Below are 20,879 nucleotides of genomic sequence, written 5' to 3'. Positions count from 1 at the left end.
TGACATTTTAATTTCTTCAAAGGGTTGCAATACTTTGTAAATAAATGATTTTGGTGAAGCGGTGGCCATGTGAGGAAATAAACTGCAGCGTTTGTGAGTCAACTTGGTTTTTTTTACTGTGCATATTTGCCCAACTGCAAACCATTTTGACAGTGCTTACCTTTGATTGTGCTGAAGTCATCAGTGTGTGTTTATGTGTTATATTTTAAAGTAAAGAGTATCACAAAAATATTAAAAAAAAAACAACTACCCTTCACTGAATTAGGGGCAAAAGCAGGAAAAACTACAATTTAAAATCAGTGATAATTATTTATCTATAATTTGAAAACAAATGACACAAACAAATGTGTCTACTTTATCGCATTTATTGTTACATATTTTTTTAAACATATATGTTGTTTTTTTTCTGATTTCTGATCAGAAAATCACAGAATTTGTGTTTTTTATTTTTTATCTGTTTTTTTTTTTTTTTAAATTTCCGTTACTGGACATCATTCCTTCAGTTCTTGGTAATGTCTGTGTTAAATCAAATTATCCTGAAAAAAGAAATCCATTATCATTCCATAAGTCGTCTTCCTGAAAAAAACCCTCATTTGAATCTCACAGACCACCTGCTGTTGTCTTGGAAGAGCATTTATCTTTGTGCATATTTTGTTCAGACATGTTAAATGGGTAGTTTAAGTCCCTGATTAGCCAAAACAGTAGAATTTGCAGCGAGACATGTCGTTTAAAGTCAAGAATAGAAGTACACACACGTCTCTCTGTGCGTCCTGCAAAAATGCACCACTGCACCTCACACCATATGGCCAGCCGTGCTCTTTAAGACCTTGAAGAATTTTTGCTTGATACTACGCTGCAGCTGTCAAAAAACCCAATCAGCACCTCATTGAATTTACAGTCACAGCTGCATTCAACTGTGTCCACTCTCCAGTGCCCTGAACATGAATTCAGGCTTTTGCATAAAGCCTCAGAAGATGCAACATTTTGGCTGAACAAATTAGTAGATGCGGGTGCAGCTGCTGTACTGTATACCAGCACACAGGATGTGTAGGGTCTGCACTTTCCCTGTTATTATGTGGTGATTCTATTGATAGCATGCAGAGACTGCTGCAGCAAGCAATAACAGACCACTAAAGAATCAAGGTCAGAGCTCATCTCATCATCTAAATCGTTCACCAAGTCTCATTAATATCACAATATCTGTAAAACCTCAGCTTTCAAATATTTTGAAGGTTAACATTTCATCCTAGGTTTGACAGATGTAAATCTCCATTACAAGACTCAGTCTGCAAAGACTTTTAATGATGACACTGGATTTACTGATTTTTATACTATTATAACTCCATCCACCCATCCATCTAATCCATCCATCAAGTCTTTTAACTGCTTATCCATTTCAGGCTTGCAGGGAATATGGAGCATGTCCCACCTGACTTTAGGTGAAAGGCAGTGTGCACCCTGGACAGATTACCAGTTCATCGCTGGTCTCTACAGGGTGGGCCATTTATATGGATGCACCGTAATAAAATGGGAATGGTTGGTGATATTAAAGTCCTGTTTGTGGCACATTAGTATATGTGAGGGGGCAAACTCCTCAACATGGGTGGTTTCAAATATTTTTAATTTAAATTTTGAATGTCTGAAAATGGGGTGCCATGTATAAAATGACCAGATTTCATGAACAGCTGTATTGCAGACTACATTTGATCAATTAATTTCAAATCCACCGTGGTGGATTGAAAATCTTTGTCCATAAAATTACTCCCTACTCAAAGATAAAGTGTGTTCGCAATAGCAACTTAATGTTTTTTAAAAAATTAGGATCTCCTTTTCCCCTTGGGTCCTATTTTAATGAGGGATATGTGAACACTGTAAATTAAATGTGTTTGTATGTGTCAACTAATCTAAGCTGCCATTTTGGCAAGCTCTCTTTATCTACAAGAGATATTATATCTCAGGGGATTTAAAAATACATATTAGACACATTAAATCGGTTGTTCTGTAATTCCTTTGTTTGCTGTACAACAAAGTCTTACTTAGCAACTTATATGCAGGCAAAACCAAAAGCCTGTAGTGAGCTGAGCACCCAGAGGCTCAGAGTGGCTTTAGGCCTATCTGATCCTTTGATGGATTGGAGCCTCTCATTATATGGTTTCAGGACAGCGAGTGAAAGCAATAAGAGGAAGGAGTAATAGACACTAAGAGAAAGTTAGCAGGGGGAGAAAAGCCAAGAGCCCATTTTGATACATTTCCTATACTTCATCAGTATCTGATAGCTATAGCTGGAACATGGGGATTGTCAAGCTTTACTTCAGCTGAGCTCATTTTCTCCCCAATCTTTGCTTGCTTTCATTACTGTCTGTGCTTTCCATTCATCTTTCTCTGTCATGACCGCTGTTATGTTGATTTCCCTTTTTTCTCCACTTCTTTTACTTCCACTGTCTGTCAGATATTCTGACTCCCTACTGACTCCAAAACTAACAGGGCTTCACATGAACCCCATTTTAATGCAGGAAACAAAGGCAGGCTGAACGTAGCTGAGCAGAGCATAGACCACAGGGAATTCACAGAATTAATTTGGAAAGCCCTGAGCCTTTGTTTGATCACAGAGCAGACTTACTGTACAGTATATGACACTTTGGTAGGACTTTCTTTCCTAGAATCTATACAGAGCTTTCAGCCCGTCTAGGAATCACTCAAGGGGGGGAGGAGTCCTTGATTCTGGCTGGGTGAGGCTTATTGTGCAGTACTTATTGTTAAACACATTCTGTATCTTATCAGAACAATTAGAGTATCCTAAACTGCATAAATTGGTAAACACAGATCATTAGATTTCATGTAGGAGCATCACTTTTTTGTGTCTTTGGTACAAATGAAATTCCTGAGATGTGCAGGCCAATCGTATATGACTAATATTTTTAAAAAGAACAAATAGACTTGATTTTATAATCTCATATTTTAATCTTGATGCCAAAGTAACCCAATATAAAATACATGACAGAGACAATTATTAAAATAAATGGAAAATAATTATCCTGCTCACCAGATTCTCTTCCTGTCAGGGGCTGGGTCTGTGACCCAGCGTTTTCAGTTTCTTTTGAGTTCTTATGTTATATTTTGAGATAATGTTGATTTATAGGATTATTATTTGTTTGCCTTGGGTTTAGTTTAGGATGTTTCACCCAGGTGGTCTGTGTTAGTCTCATGTATTTGTTGTCTGTGTGTTTTATTTTGTCAAGCCTGTGTTGTCATGTCTACGTCTCTCCATGTTTCCTCTTTTATTTTGAAAGTCTTGTGTACTTTGTTCAGTGTGTTTAGTTTTTTCACTCTTCTCCTGTGATGTCGTTCTGTTCATTTGTATCAGCTGTTTCCCCACGTGTTCCCACTTCCCCTGATCACCTCCTGCGTGTATTTAAGTCCTCTGTCTTCCTTTGTCTAGTTCCTCGTTCTTCATGATTCAGCTCAGGTCATATTCATTTCTCATGTTCTTGTTTCTTCATAGTTTTCCACATGTTCCTGGTCTGAATCATGTTCATGTCAGTTATCACAGTTTCGTCATAGTTATCATTGTTTAGTGTAGGTTTTAGTTTAGTTTACGCCTTGTATCCATGTTCAACTAGTCTATAATAAACAGCTCACTTTTTGTTTAAAACTACAGTTCGTCTCTCTAGTGTCTGCTTTGCAGCTGTGACACTTCCTCCTGATAATCCTCTTCACTATACTATACCGTGATACCATCGTATCTTGCCAGTTTACTAAGGCTACGTTCACACTGCAGGTCTTAATGCTCAATTCCGATTTTTTGATCAAATCCGATTTTTTTGTCTGCTTGTTCACACTACAAATAAAATGCGACAGCAAACGCACTCGCTCAAAGCGGCCCGCATGCGCAAAAGAAGATGTCACACACAACGCGCTCTGTTTAGACCCAGAGCAAACAATATTGTTTGACTGATGGCCCTTAATATAAAGACTTCGGACTTTACGTTTCCTAATTTTTTCTTTAAGTTATTTTGTTATTTACATAATAATGTAAATAACCTAATAATTATCCTTATTGCTGTTTTAGAGAGGAGCTGTGCTTCAAAGGATAGTTGCAGATTTCTGTCAGAATCTGCAGATTATACAGTACAAATAACATGCTCACGTTTCTCCAACGTTGTCTTCCCAACAGTTTCACTGACATCTACACTGGATGGCCAGGAAGCGTTCGCGATGTCTTCTCAGGCGCTTCTCTGGCGCTGATAATTGGCGTCTGTCTTGTGTCAGTGACGTAAAAGACGGATTTAATGCGACATGACCGTTCAAACAGCAGTCGCTTTCTAAAACATCGAATATGTATCGGATTCAGTACCACATACAAAAGTGACCCAGATCGGATTTGAAAATATCGGATTTGTGCCGTTCACACTGTCACACCATGATCGGATATGGGTCGCATAGGGTCAAAAAAGTCGGATTTGATGCGCTTTCGCCTGCAGTGTGAACGTAGCCTAAGAGGGTATATTTCTGTACAACAGCTTCAATGGCTCTCGGTTCCTTGTTAACTTTCTTCAGGTCTTCATATAGGGTACTTTCCACTATCACTCTCTGTCAAATCAGCAATGGCAGACTGACTGCTGGGAGCACTGGTACAAATGTTATTTTGACCAGCTGTGAATATGAACACTAATATTATAAAGAAAAACGAGGAAAATTTCAGTTCACCAAAGTCTCAGAACATCTACACATTACATCTACATCAGACATGACTTTCATGCTTGCTTATAGATTGTTCTCAGCAGATCATCCAAAGCACACAGTAGAACATCCCAAAGACGCACACTGATGCATGCATTCAGGCCGTTTCTCTCTCTCTACCTGTTCCTCTGCATTTCACTTTAGACAAGACACTTGGTGCAATAACTGATTAAGAAAGGTATAGAGAGAATGTTAAATAGTTTTACATGCACTGAAGCTACTGATTTAATTATAGATAGAAAAAAAAGTTTGGGGTGATGGACTCCCTTCATCTACATTATGATGGTTTGGTCCACTGCCTCCTCTAAATGCAAACAAAGGATGTGTGACCAGACTGTATTTTATTAGTTCCATTATTTTACTGTTAAATCTTGTGCTTCATTGTGTCCACTAAATTGTTAGAGGTCAATTATTTTAATCACACAGAGAAATTTGAATAACACAAAAGGCTAACCTAAGGGGCAAGGGATGGAGACAAATTTGAGACAAACCTGAATTGTTTCAGTCTTCTTCACCTGCTTGACAGTGTAATATCACTTATAGGCTATAATATGCTCTTCTTATGTCACCAAGACTGTCAAGTCCACTTTTGTCCGCCGTCATAATAGAAAGACTTGTTTAGCATCTTTCTTCAAGTCAAAGCATTGCAGCTTCACATGTGTGAGTAGATGTAATTTTTTTTTTAAATGTCAGATGAATCTATCTTCAAATACACAAGCAAGCCAAAAAATGATATAAAAGTAGGAGAGTTTTAAGATTAAAAAAAGAAAAACATTTCCGTGCGATACCGTTTGATTTGACTTCTGTGAGCACAGACTGACAAGAACTCCTGTATTAATACATGCACAGAGTGGGAAGTGGTAGGACATTTAAAAAATCAAACTGTTATATTTCTCTGCTAATCCTCTGAGAACAGTCAAGAACTGATTTGGATTCGGGGGGAAATAAGTTGCACCATTAACACTTATAATAGGTGGCAACTTTACACCAGTGACCACAACAGTTCAGCACATATTTTTGTGCCGACCCCCACAATCCAAAACTTTCTAATTAGCATGTTTCCACAGCAACTAGGACAGCAGAAGTACACCAACTGTGTCTTTGTGTTTGTTTGAGCCGAGATAAATCATTGATGTAAAGTCACCATCACATCTTTTGTTTTGTGGGGGTGGAAAAAAACTATCTAGTAGTTGCTATACTGAAAACACAGTCCCTTATGACCTGTGGTCAGTTAGGATTCATTAACATGCCAAATAATAGCATCAAATATTGTGTTTCTTCACTTGGATCGAAATCTACCAAACAATAGGAGAACAAAAACAGCATTTCTGTGACGTCAGTGAGTTAGTGACAAGCCCAATCCTGGGAAAATTAGACAAAACAATGGCATTAATCAGACCATGCCGCCATGTCTTTAAGCCTGGGAAGAGTTATTAAGCAATCATGCATCTTATAATGCAAATCCAGTTATGTAGAAAAAATGATTAACGCATCAATATTTAAATGGTGCATTACATTGTATCTTGTGTGACAATGGATATGTCAGCTGTAACTGTAAAATCACTCAGGGGGAAATATTCTTCTGGGAAACCTGGGGTCCTGGTATTCATAGGGATGAGAACACAAAGCACCTACCTGAACACTGTTGCAGACAAATCTGCTTCATACTGTGAGACTCATGATACCCATTTATTTGTGTGTGTATACAGTTAGGTTCATATATATATGGACACTGACCCAAGTTTGTTTTTTTGTTTTGTTTTGTTTTTTTATACCTGTTTACTGAAACATATTCCAATTACAGTTATATAATGGACATGGACATAATGTGTAGACTCTCAGCTTTAATTTGAGGATATCCATATTCAAACTGGATGAAGGGTTTAGTAGTTTCAGCCCCTTAACATGTGCCACCCTCTTTTTAAAGGAACTAAAAGTAATTGGACAATTGAATCAGAGGCTATTTCATGGGCAGGTGTGGGCATTTCCTTTGTTATGTCATGATAAATTAAGCTGATAAAAGTCCTGGAATTGATCTGAGGTGATTTCTGAGAAGATTTTGCTGTGAACAGACAACATGCGGTCAAAAGAGCTCTGCATGCAGGTAAAACAAGCCATCCTGAAGCTGCAAAAACAGAAGAAGAAAAAAAAAACATTTGAGAGATTCGTACAATAGTAGGAGTGGCCATATCTACAGTTTGGTACATCCTAAGAGAAAAAAGCAAAGATGAACTCAACAATCCAAAAAGACCCGAACATCAACAGAAGAAAACAGCGGTGGATGATCATTTCTACGGTGAAGAGAAACCCCTTCACAACAGACAACCAAGGTAACAGCACTCTCCAGGAGGCATCACTATCCAAGTCTACCATAAAGAGAAGTTTTTCAACCAAGTGTTAGAAATGAACACCCTAACCCTAACTCCCTAACCCCTGAAACGAAGGGATTGTTTTAAAAATGCTTTAGTTCCCCCCTTTTTACCCACTGAATCAAAGCTAAAAGTCTGCATCCCACCTGCATCTGTGTCATTTAAAAATTATTGTGGTAACTTACAGAATCAAAATTAGAAAGAAGTTGTCTCTGTCCAAATATATACGGATCTAACTGTATGTCTGTTCACACTTACCTACATGAAACAGACTGTTGTAAAGAGATGGACAGAACAGAAGCTTGTTCCACTTTGATATCAAAAAGGAAACTGAACGCTGTCTGCTATAGCAAATTCTAAAGTTAGAATTTTGCTGGAAAGTTATTTGCTGTTGTCATCCGAGTTCGATATCACCGCCTTTTAACAAGACACGAGACTCTCTGCAACATCAGGTCTGTTACACAGAACACCAGTGCATAAGGCCACTATTGGAGGGCGATCGTGGCTCAAGAGTTGGGTGTTCGTCTTGTAATCGGAAGGTTGTCGGTTCGAGCCCCGGCTTGGACAGTCTCGGTCGTTGTGTTCTTGGGCACGACACTTCACCCGTTGCCTGCTGGTGATGGTCAGAGGGCCCGGTGGCGCCAGTGTCCGGCAGCCTTGCCTCTGTCAGTGTGCCCCAGGGTGGCTGTGGCTACAATGTAGCTTGCCATCACCAGTGTGTGATTGCGTGGATGACTGGATGTGTAAAGCGCTTTGGGGTCCTTAGGGACTAGTAAAGCGCTATACAAATACAGGCCATTTACCATTTATTGTTAAAACTTGTTCTGAATGCATTGCTTGGTTGTAATTAAACTAAAAAAAAATTGCTAAATATTTGTGGTGACATAATAGCTCCCTTTCCTCTGCTGCTGATATTATCACAGCAAGTGCTAACACTGTTCTCTCACTATCTTTCTCTCAGAAACACACACACACACACACACGCTTAATTGTAACTGTAAAAAAAAAAAAAAGTCCCCAAAACACAGCAATACAGACACACACACATTTACTCTATAGCCAGAGGCTAAAAAGAAATAACCTGAAGAAACTGTCTGGGTCATGTCAGACTATGACTGCTGAAGTGTTACTGTGAGTTAATATGAATAGAGTCTGTTCTAATTAAAAAATAATATAATAGAATTTTTTTTTTAAAAAAGTGTGAATGCAAGATGTGAACTGTAAGTCATTGAGCCTGTTACTTTCTGCAGAGCTGCAGTGACATTTCCAATTGGCTTTAATGTTACATAATCCCAGCACACCCCCTGCATGTATTGAAGAATAGAGCAGAGAGAAATCTTTCATTTTTGGCAACTGAAGGAAAACAGGCACAAAAAAAAAGATAAATTGCATATATTTTGCATAATGAGTTGCTTTATTAAACAAAGAGCAATCAAGAGAAATGTCTTCATTCTTACCTCATGGGGATAATTTGAGAAAACAATCCCAGCATGAACAGGGAGCTTGAGTCTTTAGTTGTTACGAGTTATTTGTTGATATGTAATGATCCATACCACCTGAAATAAACTTCTGATAGCATGGAGAACATTTTCTTTCTCTTTGTGTTGAGAAACCGTAGAAAACCCAGAAGAAACCAAACAGTAATGCTTCAAAAAATCAGCCTCACAAACAGCGTCTGCTGCACTTCTCCACAGAAAGCTGGTCATTTCACAGCAGGTGCAATCCATCCATTCATAAAAATAGAATCCAGCGTGATGATGCTTCATTCATTCAAACAATCGGTAATTATTACAACCGAGTTTGAGTAAAGCTTTAGAAGTAAATTAGTTTTCCAAATAGGGGAGGCTTCCATTGGAGCAACATCTGTGCTCTCTAGTTTCAATCAGCAGCGGGATTCAGCACTACGGCAGCGGCTCAACAGCTACCTTTATACCACAGACTGCTACTATACACTCAAAGTATAATCTTATCATGTGGCCAAAGAGCTTAAAATGGAGGCCACAGCAATATACTTTTTATATGTGTCTTCTGGTAGAATCGTAAGTACAAAAATGAATAATAAAATACATGATTCATTAACAGAAGTTGGAATATTCACGCCTTTGTAAGTAAAACAACAAATATCCCATTACCAATCTTAAAATTTGGTCACGTGTGCCACTAATAATGAGCAGAGGCTAAACAATATGGTTTGGAATGCAATGATTTTATGCAAGGCCTCTTAAATAATCCACCCATCCATTATTTATACATGCTTAGGTGGTCACAGAGCAGAGCTGGAGCTCAGCAAACATTAAGCAGGAGGACCCTGGGGAGGTTACCTGTCAATAACATAACCAAACAACCACTTGCACTCACATCTTCACCTACAGTAAATGAGAAATGCAGAGTCCCTCATCAAGCCGATCTTGTCACTGAAAAAAATCTATCTTCAGCAACACTGAGGACATTCAGCATGTAGAAACTATTTTAACCGGCTGTGGCACTTTGGCCCCTGAAGCAGGAGCATACGCTTTAGAATCACCCTTGGCTGAACTCCATGGTTTCCTTCTGACCCCTGCACATATGAATGAGATGAAAATATTTTACTGATGCAATAACTTGACATCCTTTCTTGAACATTTATGAGTTATTTGTTCTCCCAATAAAACTGTGTCAGTATATCACTTTCCTTAACCCCTCTCCATAACATATGTTTGTCGATTAGAGTTTCCATGAATTAACTCATTTATCACTTACATTTTTGCACTGTTCCTTCCTGACAGGGAGTTAAATTGTGCATTTCCTTCAAAGTCAACTGTTCAAAGTGTGCAAATGTTAAAGTGAGATGTAGGGAGACGAGGAACGAACACGAGGAGGAGAAAATGAGATGTCAGATAAGAACTTTTCAACTTGGACTGTCTTAATTGTTCCATTTAATTGTGCAGCTCAAGCAGAACATATAAATGTAAAGGCTAATTGTTTCTTTGATATCAACCCCTCCTTAGAACCACACAGTTTCAAGATTGTTGAGGACGATTACCTGTTGTCATAGCAACAGTGGGCTATTTCACCAGATGTTGCGATGCCGATTGGTCTCGTTTACGACCCTCCAAGGTATCTGCATGCTTCATAGTAACAGCTTTATCTCTACTGCAGAGGAGAAGCTCTCGACACAAATGCAATCAGCAACGCTAACGAGAAAAATCAATACAACTCAAGTCTCTTTGTGTTTTTGTATAGCAGTTCTCCCTGTATTGTGTTTCATTTGCAAACACAAGATAGTAAAGGTCATTCTGTTGGTCAATCAGTGCAGTGCATCATCCACAGCTATAAGAAAACTCAAAAGGCCATGAGCCAAAGTGCCTCAGTAACTCCACTTTTAGTTAATAAAGCAGAAATGTCATAAAATGACCCAAAGCTACAAAACTCCACTTTGCTTGAGTCAGCTAAAAGTAAACAGTCTAAGTAAATCCATTACAATGGAGTAAAAATAGAGCCTTCTGTAGGAGATACTTCAATGTATCTGAAAGCCAGATATGACACTCTTCTTGATGATGTCGCTCCTTTAAACAGGACCATTATCTGTTTGATAATGCTGGCGCATCACAGCGCTGACACCAAAGGACACCTTGTTTCTATCTCAGTGCCGCCAGCAGCTTCTGATGAAACAGCAGTGTTTAACTCTCTGGAATGAGAAGCAGTAAAATCCAGCCGCCAAAAGAAAACGATTTCCTCTCTGCTTTATATAACACCACTGAATCCCAAAGATACACAAGGACATAATAAGTAGCGTACTTTGAGTATGGGTGTCATTTTATGCACAGGTGTTTGCCAAGTTAAAACAAATCCTTCACAAGTGTGTCACACAACTTTGTGTCTCCGGTCAACGTCTTCGTTTCTTGTCGTAATAAGGGATCAGCTGGCCTTTGCTTTGGCATCATTCACTTAGCCAATCATTCAGGCTACACTGCTGCCTGTGGCTTTTAGTTAAATTCAATTTTTGGAATAAAGCCCCTCAAGCTGTTTGGCTCTTTTAGTTTAACAGTTTGTTGAGGTGTAAATTTATGGAGATAGCACAGGCAGCGAGTGCTGTCCTTATCTAACTGTCTTTGCAGAAATGTCCATCAAAGTTCAGAGTGTGAAAAAGCTGGCAAAGACATGAAAAAGCAAAAAGGAACATGCATGTTAACTAACACAGAGACAGGACATTTGGCCTCCTGTGACATTCAAATTAGCAAAAGGGAAAACTGCTTTCTCCTCATTCATGACATGGATTTAGTGGGTGATCTGTGATATTTAATCCCAAATGGCCTTAGGGATGAAAGCATTTCTTAAAGCCAGTTAATAATCATCTGCTGTTGACACAGCCAGTGCTTCAAATCTGCATTCACAAGTAGCCGGGTCTCATGGGAGCAGGCACACGATTTCTGTTCGCTTACACATTCTTCACTGAGACAATATGCTATATGTATTCTAATTATTATCTACTGCACAATAAAAACTGTAAAAGTTTATTACATTTACTGCAGCAAATGTGTGTTGATCTAAGATGTTCAACATCTGTGATGTACATAGACAAACACAAGAAATCAAAGCGTATGTCTAAACATATAAATCTTCAAAAATGACTGAAACGAGCCGTTTTCCTCTGCTCACTCCATCTCCATCAGGTAGGACAACACCTTTATCTCCCACTATATAATAACATGTAGGTTTTCTGTAGGTTAGATGCAAATACTAATTGGTAATGATGAAAACTGTGGTTTAATAAGAAAAACTAGATCAGGGATCACATTGTGGCCACTAGTCATTGTAAACAAGCTTTTCTGTATCAAGCATTTAAGCAAAAATCTGGTAGTTTGTCACTGCCATTTAATGACACACTAGCTTTAATCGCCTAATACTTCAACACTATACCCAGGTTGTTTTAACTTGTAAAGTGACCACTTCCTATTAAAAAAAAGTATGTTACCATTTTACCCTGGAGCTCTTTCTGCCTCCTCTGTGGCACTCAAAAGGCCACCAGTCTAGTATGACAACAGCTAAGACAAGACGAGCAGGGTCAATTCCAGAAGCACCCTGTAAAGTCAACATGACATTGCCACTGGCTGTAATAAGGTCAGTTCTTAGCCTGTCTGCTTGGAAATACGACCTGCCATAATGCCACATATAATTCCTAATCAGTGCCACAAAGTCAAATCACAACTATCCAAAAAACACAGGCACTCTTTTGCGCTTTATTGTGAATTTTACTGTTTTGGAAGTGGGTGTAATGTGAAAAGGCGTACTTGGGCTGCAAAGGAAGTGTTGTCTTCAACAAGTTTCAACAATAAATGACTTTAATCCCAACCCACTCTTCTTGGATAAACTCAATCGACAGCATCAAGAATGAACATATCATCAAAACATGCTACATTTCTTTAGGAAAACACTTTTCTCATCATGTTTAATTAGATGGAAAAAATAGAAAGAGAATCCAGGTGCTTGTTAGTGTGTCTGCATGTGTATGTGATGCTGATGGATATATACAAGGCTCCACCTCCCCACCTGCTCTCTCTGTGTACTTCTGTCTCCACTAGCAGCAGTGCATTAGTGCAAGTGCCCAGACATGCACATACATTGCAGTTAATGCTAAAAACCAGGTCAGTGCTACCACAGCAAAACATAGGAAAAATATAAATCAGCTGTTTAAAAAAACACACTTTATGCAACAAATAAATACCTGAAGAAAAAAAAACAAGTAATTATGATGTTTCATAGTCCCACTGGCGGCCCACTGTTGTGTTGATCCACCACTTTGACCCTAAATGAATATCTCGTTAATGAAAATGGATTGCTACAGAATATAAGAAACATGTCCCCAAAGATAGGAAACTTTGGTGTATTTTTAAAATTGTTCAGTGTATTTCTGCAAGGCCAAATACCATTCCTATGCATGCCTTTGTAAATATGTTAACTTGCAAGGGCTGGTGCTGTAGGGCTTTATTACTTATGGAGTTTTAAGCTATAGGATTAAAAAGAAGACCCATCTTCGTTCTCTAACTTTGTTTTTCTTGCTCTTAAATTGCTCCTGCAGGTTAGAGGAAGACACATTGGTGTTCCAACAATAAATAATCTGTTTAAGTTTAAAGGTATAAGACAAATTAATGTTGCAACTACTTGTGTAGCAATGGCCTACAATGTTGGATGATTTATAGAAACAGCATACTAAGAAAAGAATTGCTTTTTCCAAAGTGCTCAGACTCCTCATGGAACACCTAAACTCAATCCCTCCTCCGCTGCTTTGCGGCTTTGATGTCTAAATGCATGATACAACAAACTAGTAGGGCTGTGATCTCGGGATTGTCTATTTGATTGGTTTGCTAGTTTAAAAGTAATGGTATTCCCAACACTCAAATTTGAGTGTTAACACATCAGAAATGGCATATTTAGAAATGTCTGGACTAACAATAGTTCTAACATTAGTGTCTATCTGTTGCAGCAGGCCTGCATGACCAATCAGCTGGTAAAGAGTAGGCTTCACCATCAAAACTGAGATGGTGAACGTGATTATTTTTTTTTAAACGTACCTTCTTTTAGCGTTTTGAGCAATTAGCTCAAAGCAGAGTTTTATTTTTAGTGTTACTGTGATCTAGTTTTTGCATTTCCCAGTCACAATAACTGAGTAAAATAATGCTTATTCACCTCTTGCTTTCAGTGAAGCAAGTTCAAATGTCATAGCTATTCTTTGAAACACCAACCAGCTACAGCTCAAACTACATCTGCAGGGCAATCAGCATGCAGCCATTCACCATCAACCTGCAGTCAGACCAACAAAAACCATCCACCATGAGTCATTTCAAAAAGTCAACAATCCAAACTAATCTCCTCTGATGGGCACTTATGCAATATAGGTTGTGAATACACTCACTGGCACTCCAGCAGAAACTGCAGAGAACGTATTCAGTAGATAACTGGAGAGATGGAAAAAAGGAGGAAGAAGAGGGAGTGAGAGACAGACAGATACAGAGAGCAAAGGAAGGAGAGCAGATGTGGCCTTTGGGCTGAAACTGCTGAATCACCACGTCTCCTCTCATTACTTTATCGCATCGTGAACCTGGAGCACTTTCTCTGGAGCAAACACAGAGTGCCTGTTGTGATAAAAGGCAGAGAACGACAGCAAAGAGGGAAGACACAGAGGAAAAACCCACAAAAGAAAGAAGAGCAGACAAACAGGAAAGAGCGCAAACATCCAGAGGAAGTGATAAAAGGGAGATCCCCAAATATCCTCCCTCCCCCTTTGTTTATCCTCCCCTCTGTGCTGATATCACCTTGAGAGGCCCTGGAGGACACTGTCTCTTTCGTCATCCATCTCACAGGCTTGGGTCTGTTACATAAAGACTGGAAGAGTCTACTCGAACACAGAGCCAGATCCAGATTTGCCTGAAAATACACTCACTCTTTCACATTGCAGATTCAGTGCTGGACTCCCATTGTGGCTTCTTTTTGAGGCACTGTCAGAGAAACCGATCATTATAGCACAGTCAATATATGAGAACGTGGAGGAAGATGCACAGACAGTCATGATACCCATGGCTGCTTATACACGAGTCAGTCAGCAGTTAAAAGGGCATGCAAATTCTATTTGGAGCTGTAAACCATTTGTATATGCATGTCTGGGATCAATTAGTTTGCAGGGCGAGCCAAATGAAAATTTAATCCTAATCTTCAAGCTTTTAAGATGCGAGGTTTGATGCAAAGAATTATAATTTATGGAAATGAATAATCAAAGTACAGAGAACTAAAAGAGGAGAGTAAGAAAAAGCCAAAGCTTCGTTTTTATTGCCATCATCATGACAGGTACAAGTGGCGAGTGCTTATTGCATGCCAATTCCATTCAGGGTTTATGAATGTGTTGATTAAACATTTCCTGTAACTCGTGAATATGGCTGTAAAGTGGGCTTTGTTTCTATTAGACTCTAAGAAGACAAGTAATCTGGCATTCAGTGAGATTTATATAATAAATTCTCCTCAGAGGGAATTTATGTTTGTTGGATTTGCCAAAAATCTAAATTACTGCCTTAACATTGCATAACACAGTGCAACACAGCATCTCTCTCAGGCCCTTTTTTGATTGCTGCTTTTACCTTGGCCCAGCAGAAGTGAATAAGCTCTAAATTGATGTTTTTTTCAGTGATTTTTAAAATGCATTTTAAATATTCATTTATTAGTTGGTTTTAACCTTCTTCCAGAACCAGGTCATATCTGATACTAAAAGGCAACCTGCTGCCATTTTGAGGTTACTGAATGGACGCATTCAGTGGAGATGCAGTCTAGTTATCCAATGATTAAAATGGATGCTGTTTGCTACTTACTTAAATCCTGTTGTATTCTGGCCTGTAATAGGGACAAAAATAGCTATTGTATTTTAGCTGTCTCTTCCCTATGAAATCCAACTTTGTTTGTTTTGGCTTGAAAGTTTTAGAGCTATTTCTATTTAAATACGGGTTTGTTTTGGGCATGAGAGGCCTAGGACCTGAGGGTTTAAGAACTCTTTAAAGGGTCATAAAATACCTCAAGCCTGAACATGGTTAAGAATATCCACTCGCGTACTTACTGATGCTCCAAGTCTGGTTTTGTAACCAGCTTTTTTAGAGCTTCTAAAATCCTTATAACACATACACTGCATTTGACAAAAGTACTGGGATACCTATACATTGAATCTAAACAGAACAAAAGAAATAAACAGCTGCTTTGCCTTGGAAATCCATGCTGTGAAGCTTCTGGCATGCAGTATTTATGCTGATGTTAACTCCAGAGGTTTTTTGGAAACTCTACAGTTATCGAGTCAGCAGCATGTTGGTGATTATGCCGTCTCAGCACTCAACAACCCTGCTCTGTAATTTTATGTGATCTGACACATAAAGTGTCAGCCATTTGAGGACCTTAAATTGGATAAGAGAGATGTAGAAAAGAAGAAAGAAAGGAGGGATGGATGGTATGTTTAGCATCCCTAGAGATGCCTGCTGGCTATGTTCTTCTCCATACTTCTACGTACATACTCAATGTATGTACTGTATGTATTGATGTATTCTATTTATCCACATGTGTAAACATACTTTACTCTAAAGATGAAGAGTAAAGTGGTAAAAAAAAAAGTTAGTACGAAGTTGTAAAAACTTAAAGAAAATTAAATGTATGGAAGGTTTTATTTAAAATAAGAAGAAAATCTAATAATAAAGGAGATCATAAATTCAGATTCTTGATACAAAAATGCCCTGATTATTGGCACATACAGAAAGAAAAAACTGTTTCCTCTCATGCATGAGTGATGACTGGCCTTCAGGTTCATTTTAGAGGCAGTAGTTTCAGTTTTTACTTTCTGTTTCTCAGTTTATATCACTAAGAGCCTCAAGCCTGCTCTTTCTTGATGGATAATCAATAATGTCTAGCAGAATGCCTCTTTAGTCCTCATGCCTAAAGGAAAGCTCAGTCTACCCATCACTCCCAATGAATAAACATTAATATTTAATCTGTGTTCTCTGAAAGAAAGATTGTGTACAAACAAAATGAAAAGGCCATTGAAATTATGCCAGTGAAATTGCCAATTCATTCCATTATATTGTGTTTGCTGTGAATCATATTTACTTTCTTGGCATCGCCAAAGATGCCTGTGACCTGCGACTAATTTTGTATTACACGATATAAAATCTTTCTTGTGTGAGCAAAGGCAACGACAGTGTCCAATTGCATACTGTAAGCCTGCATTTAGAGTTGAGTAACCATAAACCACAAAAGAGTTTTTGCAAATCCAGAGTACATTATTCATAGCTGGAACCAAAGTAACTATAAATGATTATCAAACTGGAGCTTAAATTCCAGCAACAGCACTCGCTCACGCATTCAAACATATGCTAAAACCAGATTTCTTATTACCATGCACAGTCTGATATGATCGATAACAATTCGAGACCACTATAAAAAGAGACATTCTGTTTGGTCTTTGTAAATTTGTAAAAAGGATGGATTATACAAACTAGAGCCACATATTCAAATGTCTTTTATGAATTAAGGCAGTGTCTCACATTCAGATTGCCACATCATGGATGGCAGCCGTCCAATCATAAGCCACCAAAACAGTCCCAGTATGAACTACAGCATTACCATAACATAGAGTCACATTCAGTCGGCACAGAATAGTGGAACCTCAATTTTCATGCCTGATTCCACACATTTGTACCCTGAAGAGATAATCCTGCACTGACTGTGTTGAGAACTATTTATTCCATTTTAAGCTGTGAGTGTCTTTAATTCACACTTACCAAATCATAAGATAGATAGCAGTCAAAAATGCTTTACAGTTCCACTTTAAACAGAATTGGATTCATGCCACTCCTCTCACCTAACAACAAAAAACTCAGGCCATAAATAAGTCTTAATTTCTCGAAATAAGTACTTTTTGGCCTTTATTTTGGCAGGACAGTTGAAATGAAGGTCGCGAGAGAACAAGGGGAAGCACACGGTAAAAGGCCCGAGGCTGCTGGTGGTGTAATGGCACTTTTGGGACCTTGACTGGCCATTGTCTAAACGCCACAGCCTACCTGAATATTGTTGCTGACCATGTCCATCCCTTTATGACCACAGTGTACCCATCTTCTGATGTCTGCTTTCAGCAGGACAACGTGCCACTTCACAAAGTTGAAATCATTTCAAACTGGCTTCTTGAACATGAGAATGAGTTTACAGTACTCAAATGGCCTTTACATCAATGGATGTCAGTCAAAAAAAGCACCTTTGAGATGTGGTAAAACACAAGATTGGCTCATGGATGGGGAGCCAACAAACATGCAGCACTTACATAATGCTATCATGCCGATATGGATCAACATCTCTGACAAATGTTTCCAGGACCTTGTTGATCTTATGCCATGAAAAATTAAGGCAATGCTGAAGGCAAAAGGCAAAGTGCACCTAACAAAGTGCCCGATGAGTCCAGCGAATGAGGGAGTCCATTTTCATTCAGTGTAAATGTACTGAAAATGTGTCTTCCAAATGACCCACTGACTCACTTGACCCACTAAAAATCACAGTCCACTTATTTCCTTGTTTTGGAGCTTTCAACCATATCAATCTAGCATCATATTCACTTTTATCTATGCTACTAAGCAGTAATTGCTAAATGGCAACACTGCAGGACATCCAATAAATAGAAAAGGTCACAAGTGTCTCAGGAGGCTGCCATTTTTCAATGAAAGGTTGACAAGATTAAACTACACTTAGATAACAACAGTGCTGAACAGCTGTAAAATCCAACATCAACATCCACTTAAGAAAACATTTATAGCTTAAAGGTGCGCAGAGACAGAAAGCAGCAAGTAGAATAGCAACAATATGTAGCCTACGGCTTCCATTTCACTTGCAGAAGACTGTGTTTTATTCAGGGCTACACGCTGTTTTATGACAGTGTAAGATGTATGAGTTCATTGCATAAGGATTATCTCCTGTTAACCAACCTGTACTGTCAAGGGATGGCAAGTCATACTCAGACCTCTGTAACACACACACACTAAGACAGCCTCACAGGAACTGAGACAGGTAACACTGCTGGCTGGTGAGACGTTTGAATCCAAACCCAAGAGAAAATCTGACTTGTCTGTTTGGATTAACAGGCCTGTTTCTATTTTGGGAGCAGCTTCAACAAGGAAGCAAAGTTCATTTTAAAGCTAGATACAAACTACAGGAAAAAAAAGGTAGAAGGATTCATTAGAGTGTGTGTAGCAACTTTACTGGAATTTGTAAAGCATTTATTTATATTGATCAGTGCCAGTCAGTATAAAGCCAATGCACCCACACTTAACTTGGCTATTTTGTTTTATTTTTTTATTTTTTACAGTAAATCATGTTCTTTCTGGCTGATGATGAAGCAAATATTTTTATTTCACCAAACTGAAGAGCCTTCCAAAAACTCAGACACAGTGTGCCTGTCTCTAACAGGTCACTAAAATTTCAAGTTTCGTTTCAGCAAAAACACTCAGCTCTACTGCTGATAGCTTCAGCTTCCCCATCAAGCATTTGGAAAACCCTCTGCCAATCAGCCCAGTGAACACTTACCACTCATGCTGTGGCTCATCAATGACCAACAGAATCTTGAACTTCTTGGAGAGGGATGGAGAGGGAGCCGACTGCTCCACAAAGCCAGCAGCAGATGCGGCTGTCTGTTTGACCACATTGGTGATGGAGCTGAAGGAGCTGAAGAAGCCAGAGGAACCACTGGTGGAGGACTGGGCCTGTTGAGGCTGCTGAGCCAGCTGGCTAGGGCGCCGCTCCTGAGCTGCAGGAGAGCTGGCCGGCACCTGGGTCGGTCCTGGAGCTTTGGTTGGGGACGGGGCAGGAGCCGGCGCTGCACCCTGCTGGGAAGGGGAGGAGGCAGTGGGGGGAGGAGGAGCAGGTGGGTCAGGCCTCTGGAGGTCTGTCATGTAGCCATTGGGAAGGTTGGACATGAAGCTGCTGTCAGAGAGACGGCGTCTGAGGAAGTTCATGACTGCGGTCGAAAGGTGGGTCCCTCAGTCGGTCAGTTAGTTTCTCCTCTGATTTTAGGTCTGAACAGGGTGAAAGCAGAGGCAGGCTTGATCAACGGTCGGATGAGTGACAGAAAGCAAGTCAGTCCAAATGATCGAGGGATGCGTGTCAGAGAGCTGCCTCTGTGGAAGGAAAGGATGGATGAAGCGATGGATACAGCTCTGGTCCAGTCTTCAAGAGACACCTCTCCAAAGTGCAGTTAAGCCAGCGAAACAGCGCGCGTGTATGTGGTGTTCCTCCTGCTGAGCCTCACGCCTCCTCACAAATGTGCGTGTGTGACGTGTGAAAGCGTGTGTCTGAGAGAGAGAGAGAGAGAGAAGGAGAGAGAGGTGTGGTGTCGCCCCCTTTGGTGAGGTGCTGGTGCTCTCCCCCCTCCACTCTGCCTTCCTGCCTGCTGTGCTGCTGCGAGCTGAATGTACTCAAGAGATGCTGCTTTCTCTGCTTATCTCACCCTTTCACTCGCTCATGCTCTATGTGCCCTTTTCCTCTCCCTCACTCACTCTCTCACTCGCTGTGCTCGCTGGCTGCTCCCCCCCTCCCCCGCCCTCCTCCTCTCTCCTGTCATCATCCTCCTACATCACAGATTACGTTCATGTGTCGTGCTGCAGCCTTGTAACGCTGTGTGCCGTGTGCAATCAGTGGAAGGGGTTTCCTGCAAGCGTACATAAGGTGGAGTTCACAGATGGAAACGCCATCCTTCTCTGCAAGCCCCACCTTCTTCCCCCACCATCCATCCATCTTTCAGCCACTTGTGCAGCATGTCTTCCCTGAATCTTTTCCCCCCACCATCTAACGTCAGCTCGCTGATGCATTGCTACAGCAGATAAATTCTCATAGAAAAAACATAACCTCCTCTAGGATGGTATCCTTGCCAGTGCACTACCACCAAAAGCATGCGGCATAACAAATGGCAGGGATGATTTGAAATACAGCGGAGAAGTAGCTCATTGTTTTTCTGCCTTGTGCTTCCATGTTGTCCTTGTCTCTCTCTGTTTTATATGTGTGTGATTTTTTTTGCCTGTCCCCGTTCCAGTTATAATGGTAAATATGATCTTTGTTTTTTAGCCAGATCTTTTTTTATGGATCAAAAGTGAAAGGAGGATGTCACGTACATACTGTAAAGCCCCTTAAGGTGAATTTATGATTTGTGCACAATAAAACTGACCTGAGATGTAGAGAACAAGAGGACAGGAAAAGAAAGGCAAACCAGAGAAGGGCAGAAATGCATCT

The 20,879-nt window shown here is 39.7% G+C and overlaps 1 protein-coding gene across 1 annotated transcript in view; it reads right to left on the bottom strand.

The window, feature by feature from the left end:
- The window catches only part of syn2b (synapsin IIb), an 87,110-nt gene extending 66,927 nt beyond the window's left edge, over window positions 1-20,183 (bottom strand). Inside the window, exon 1 of the mRNA XM_084928682.1 lies at window positions 19,182-20,183. Within this exon, the coding sequence (XP_084784808.1) occupies window positions 19,182-19,609 (428 nt within the window). The 5' untranslated portion in view covers window positions 19,610-20,183. The remainder of the gene's footprint in view (window positions 1-19,181) is intronic.
- Between the last annotated feature and the right edge of the window lie 696 nt (window positions 20,184-20,879).

Source organism: Perissodus microlepis, chromosome 5 (assembly GCF_051167445.1).
Source record: "Perissodus microlepis isolate ML-2025 ecotype Zambia chromosome 5, ASM5116744v1, whole genome shotgun sequence".
NCBI lineage: Eukaryota > Metazoa > Chordata > Actinopteri > Cichliformes > Cichlidae > Perissodus > Perissodus microlepis.
Note: the sequence above shows the minus strand (reverse complement) of the source record. Positions and strands in the feature narration are given on the sequence as shown.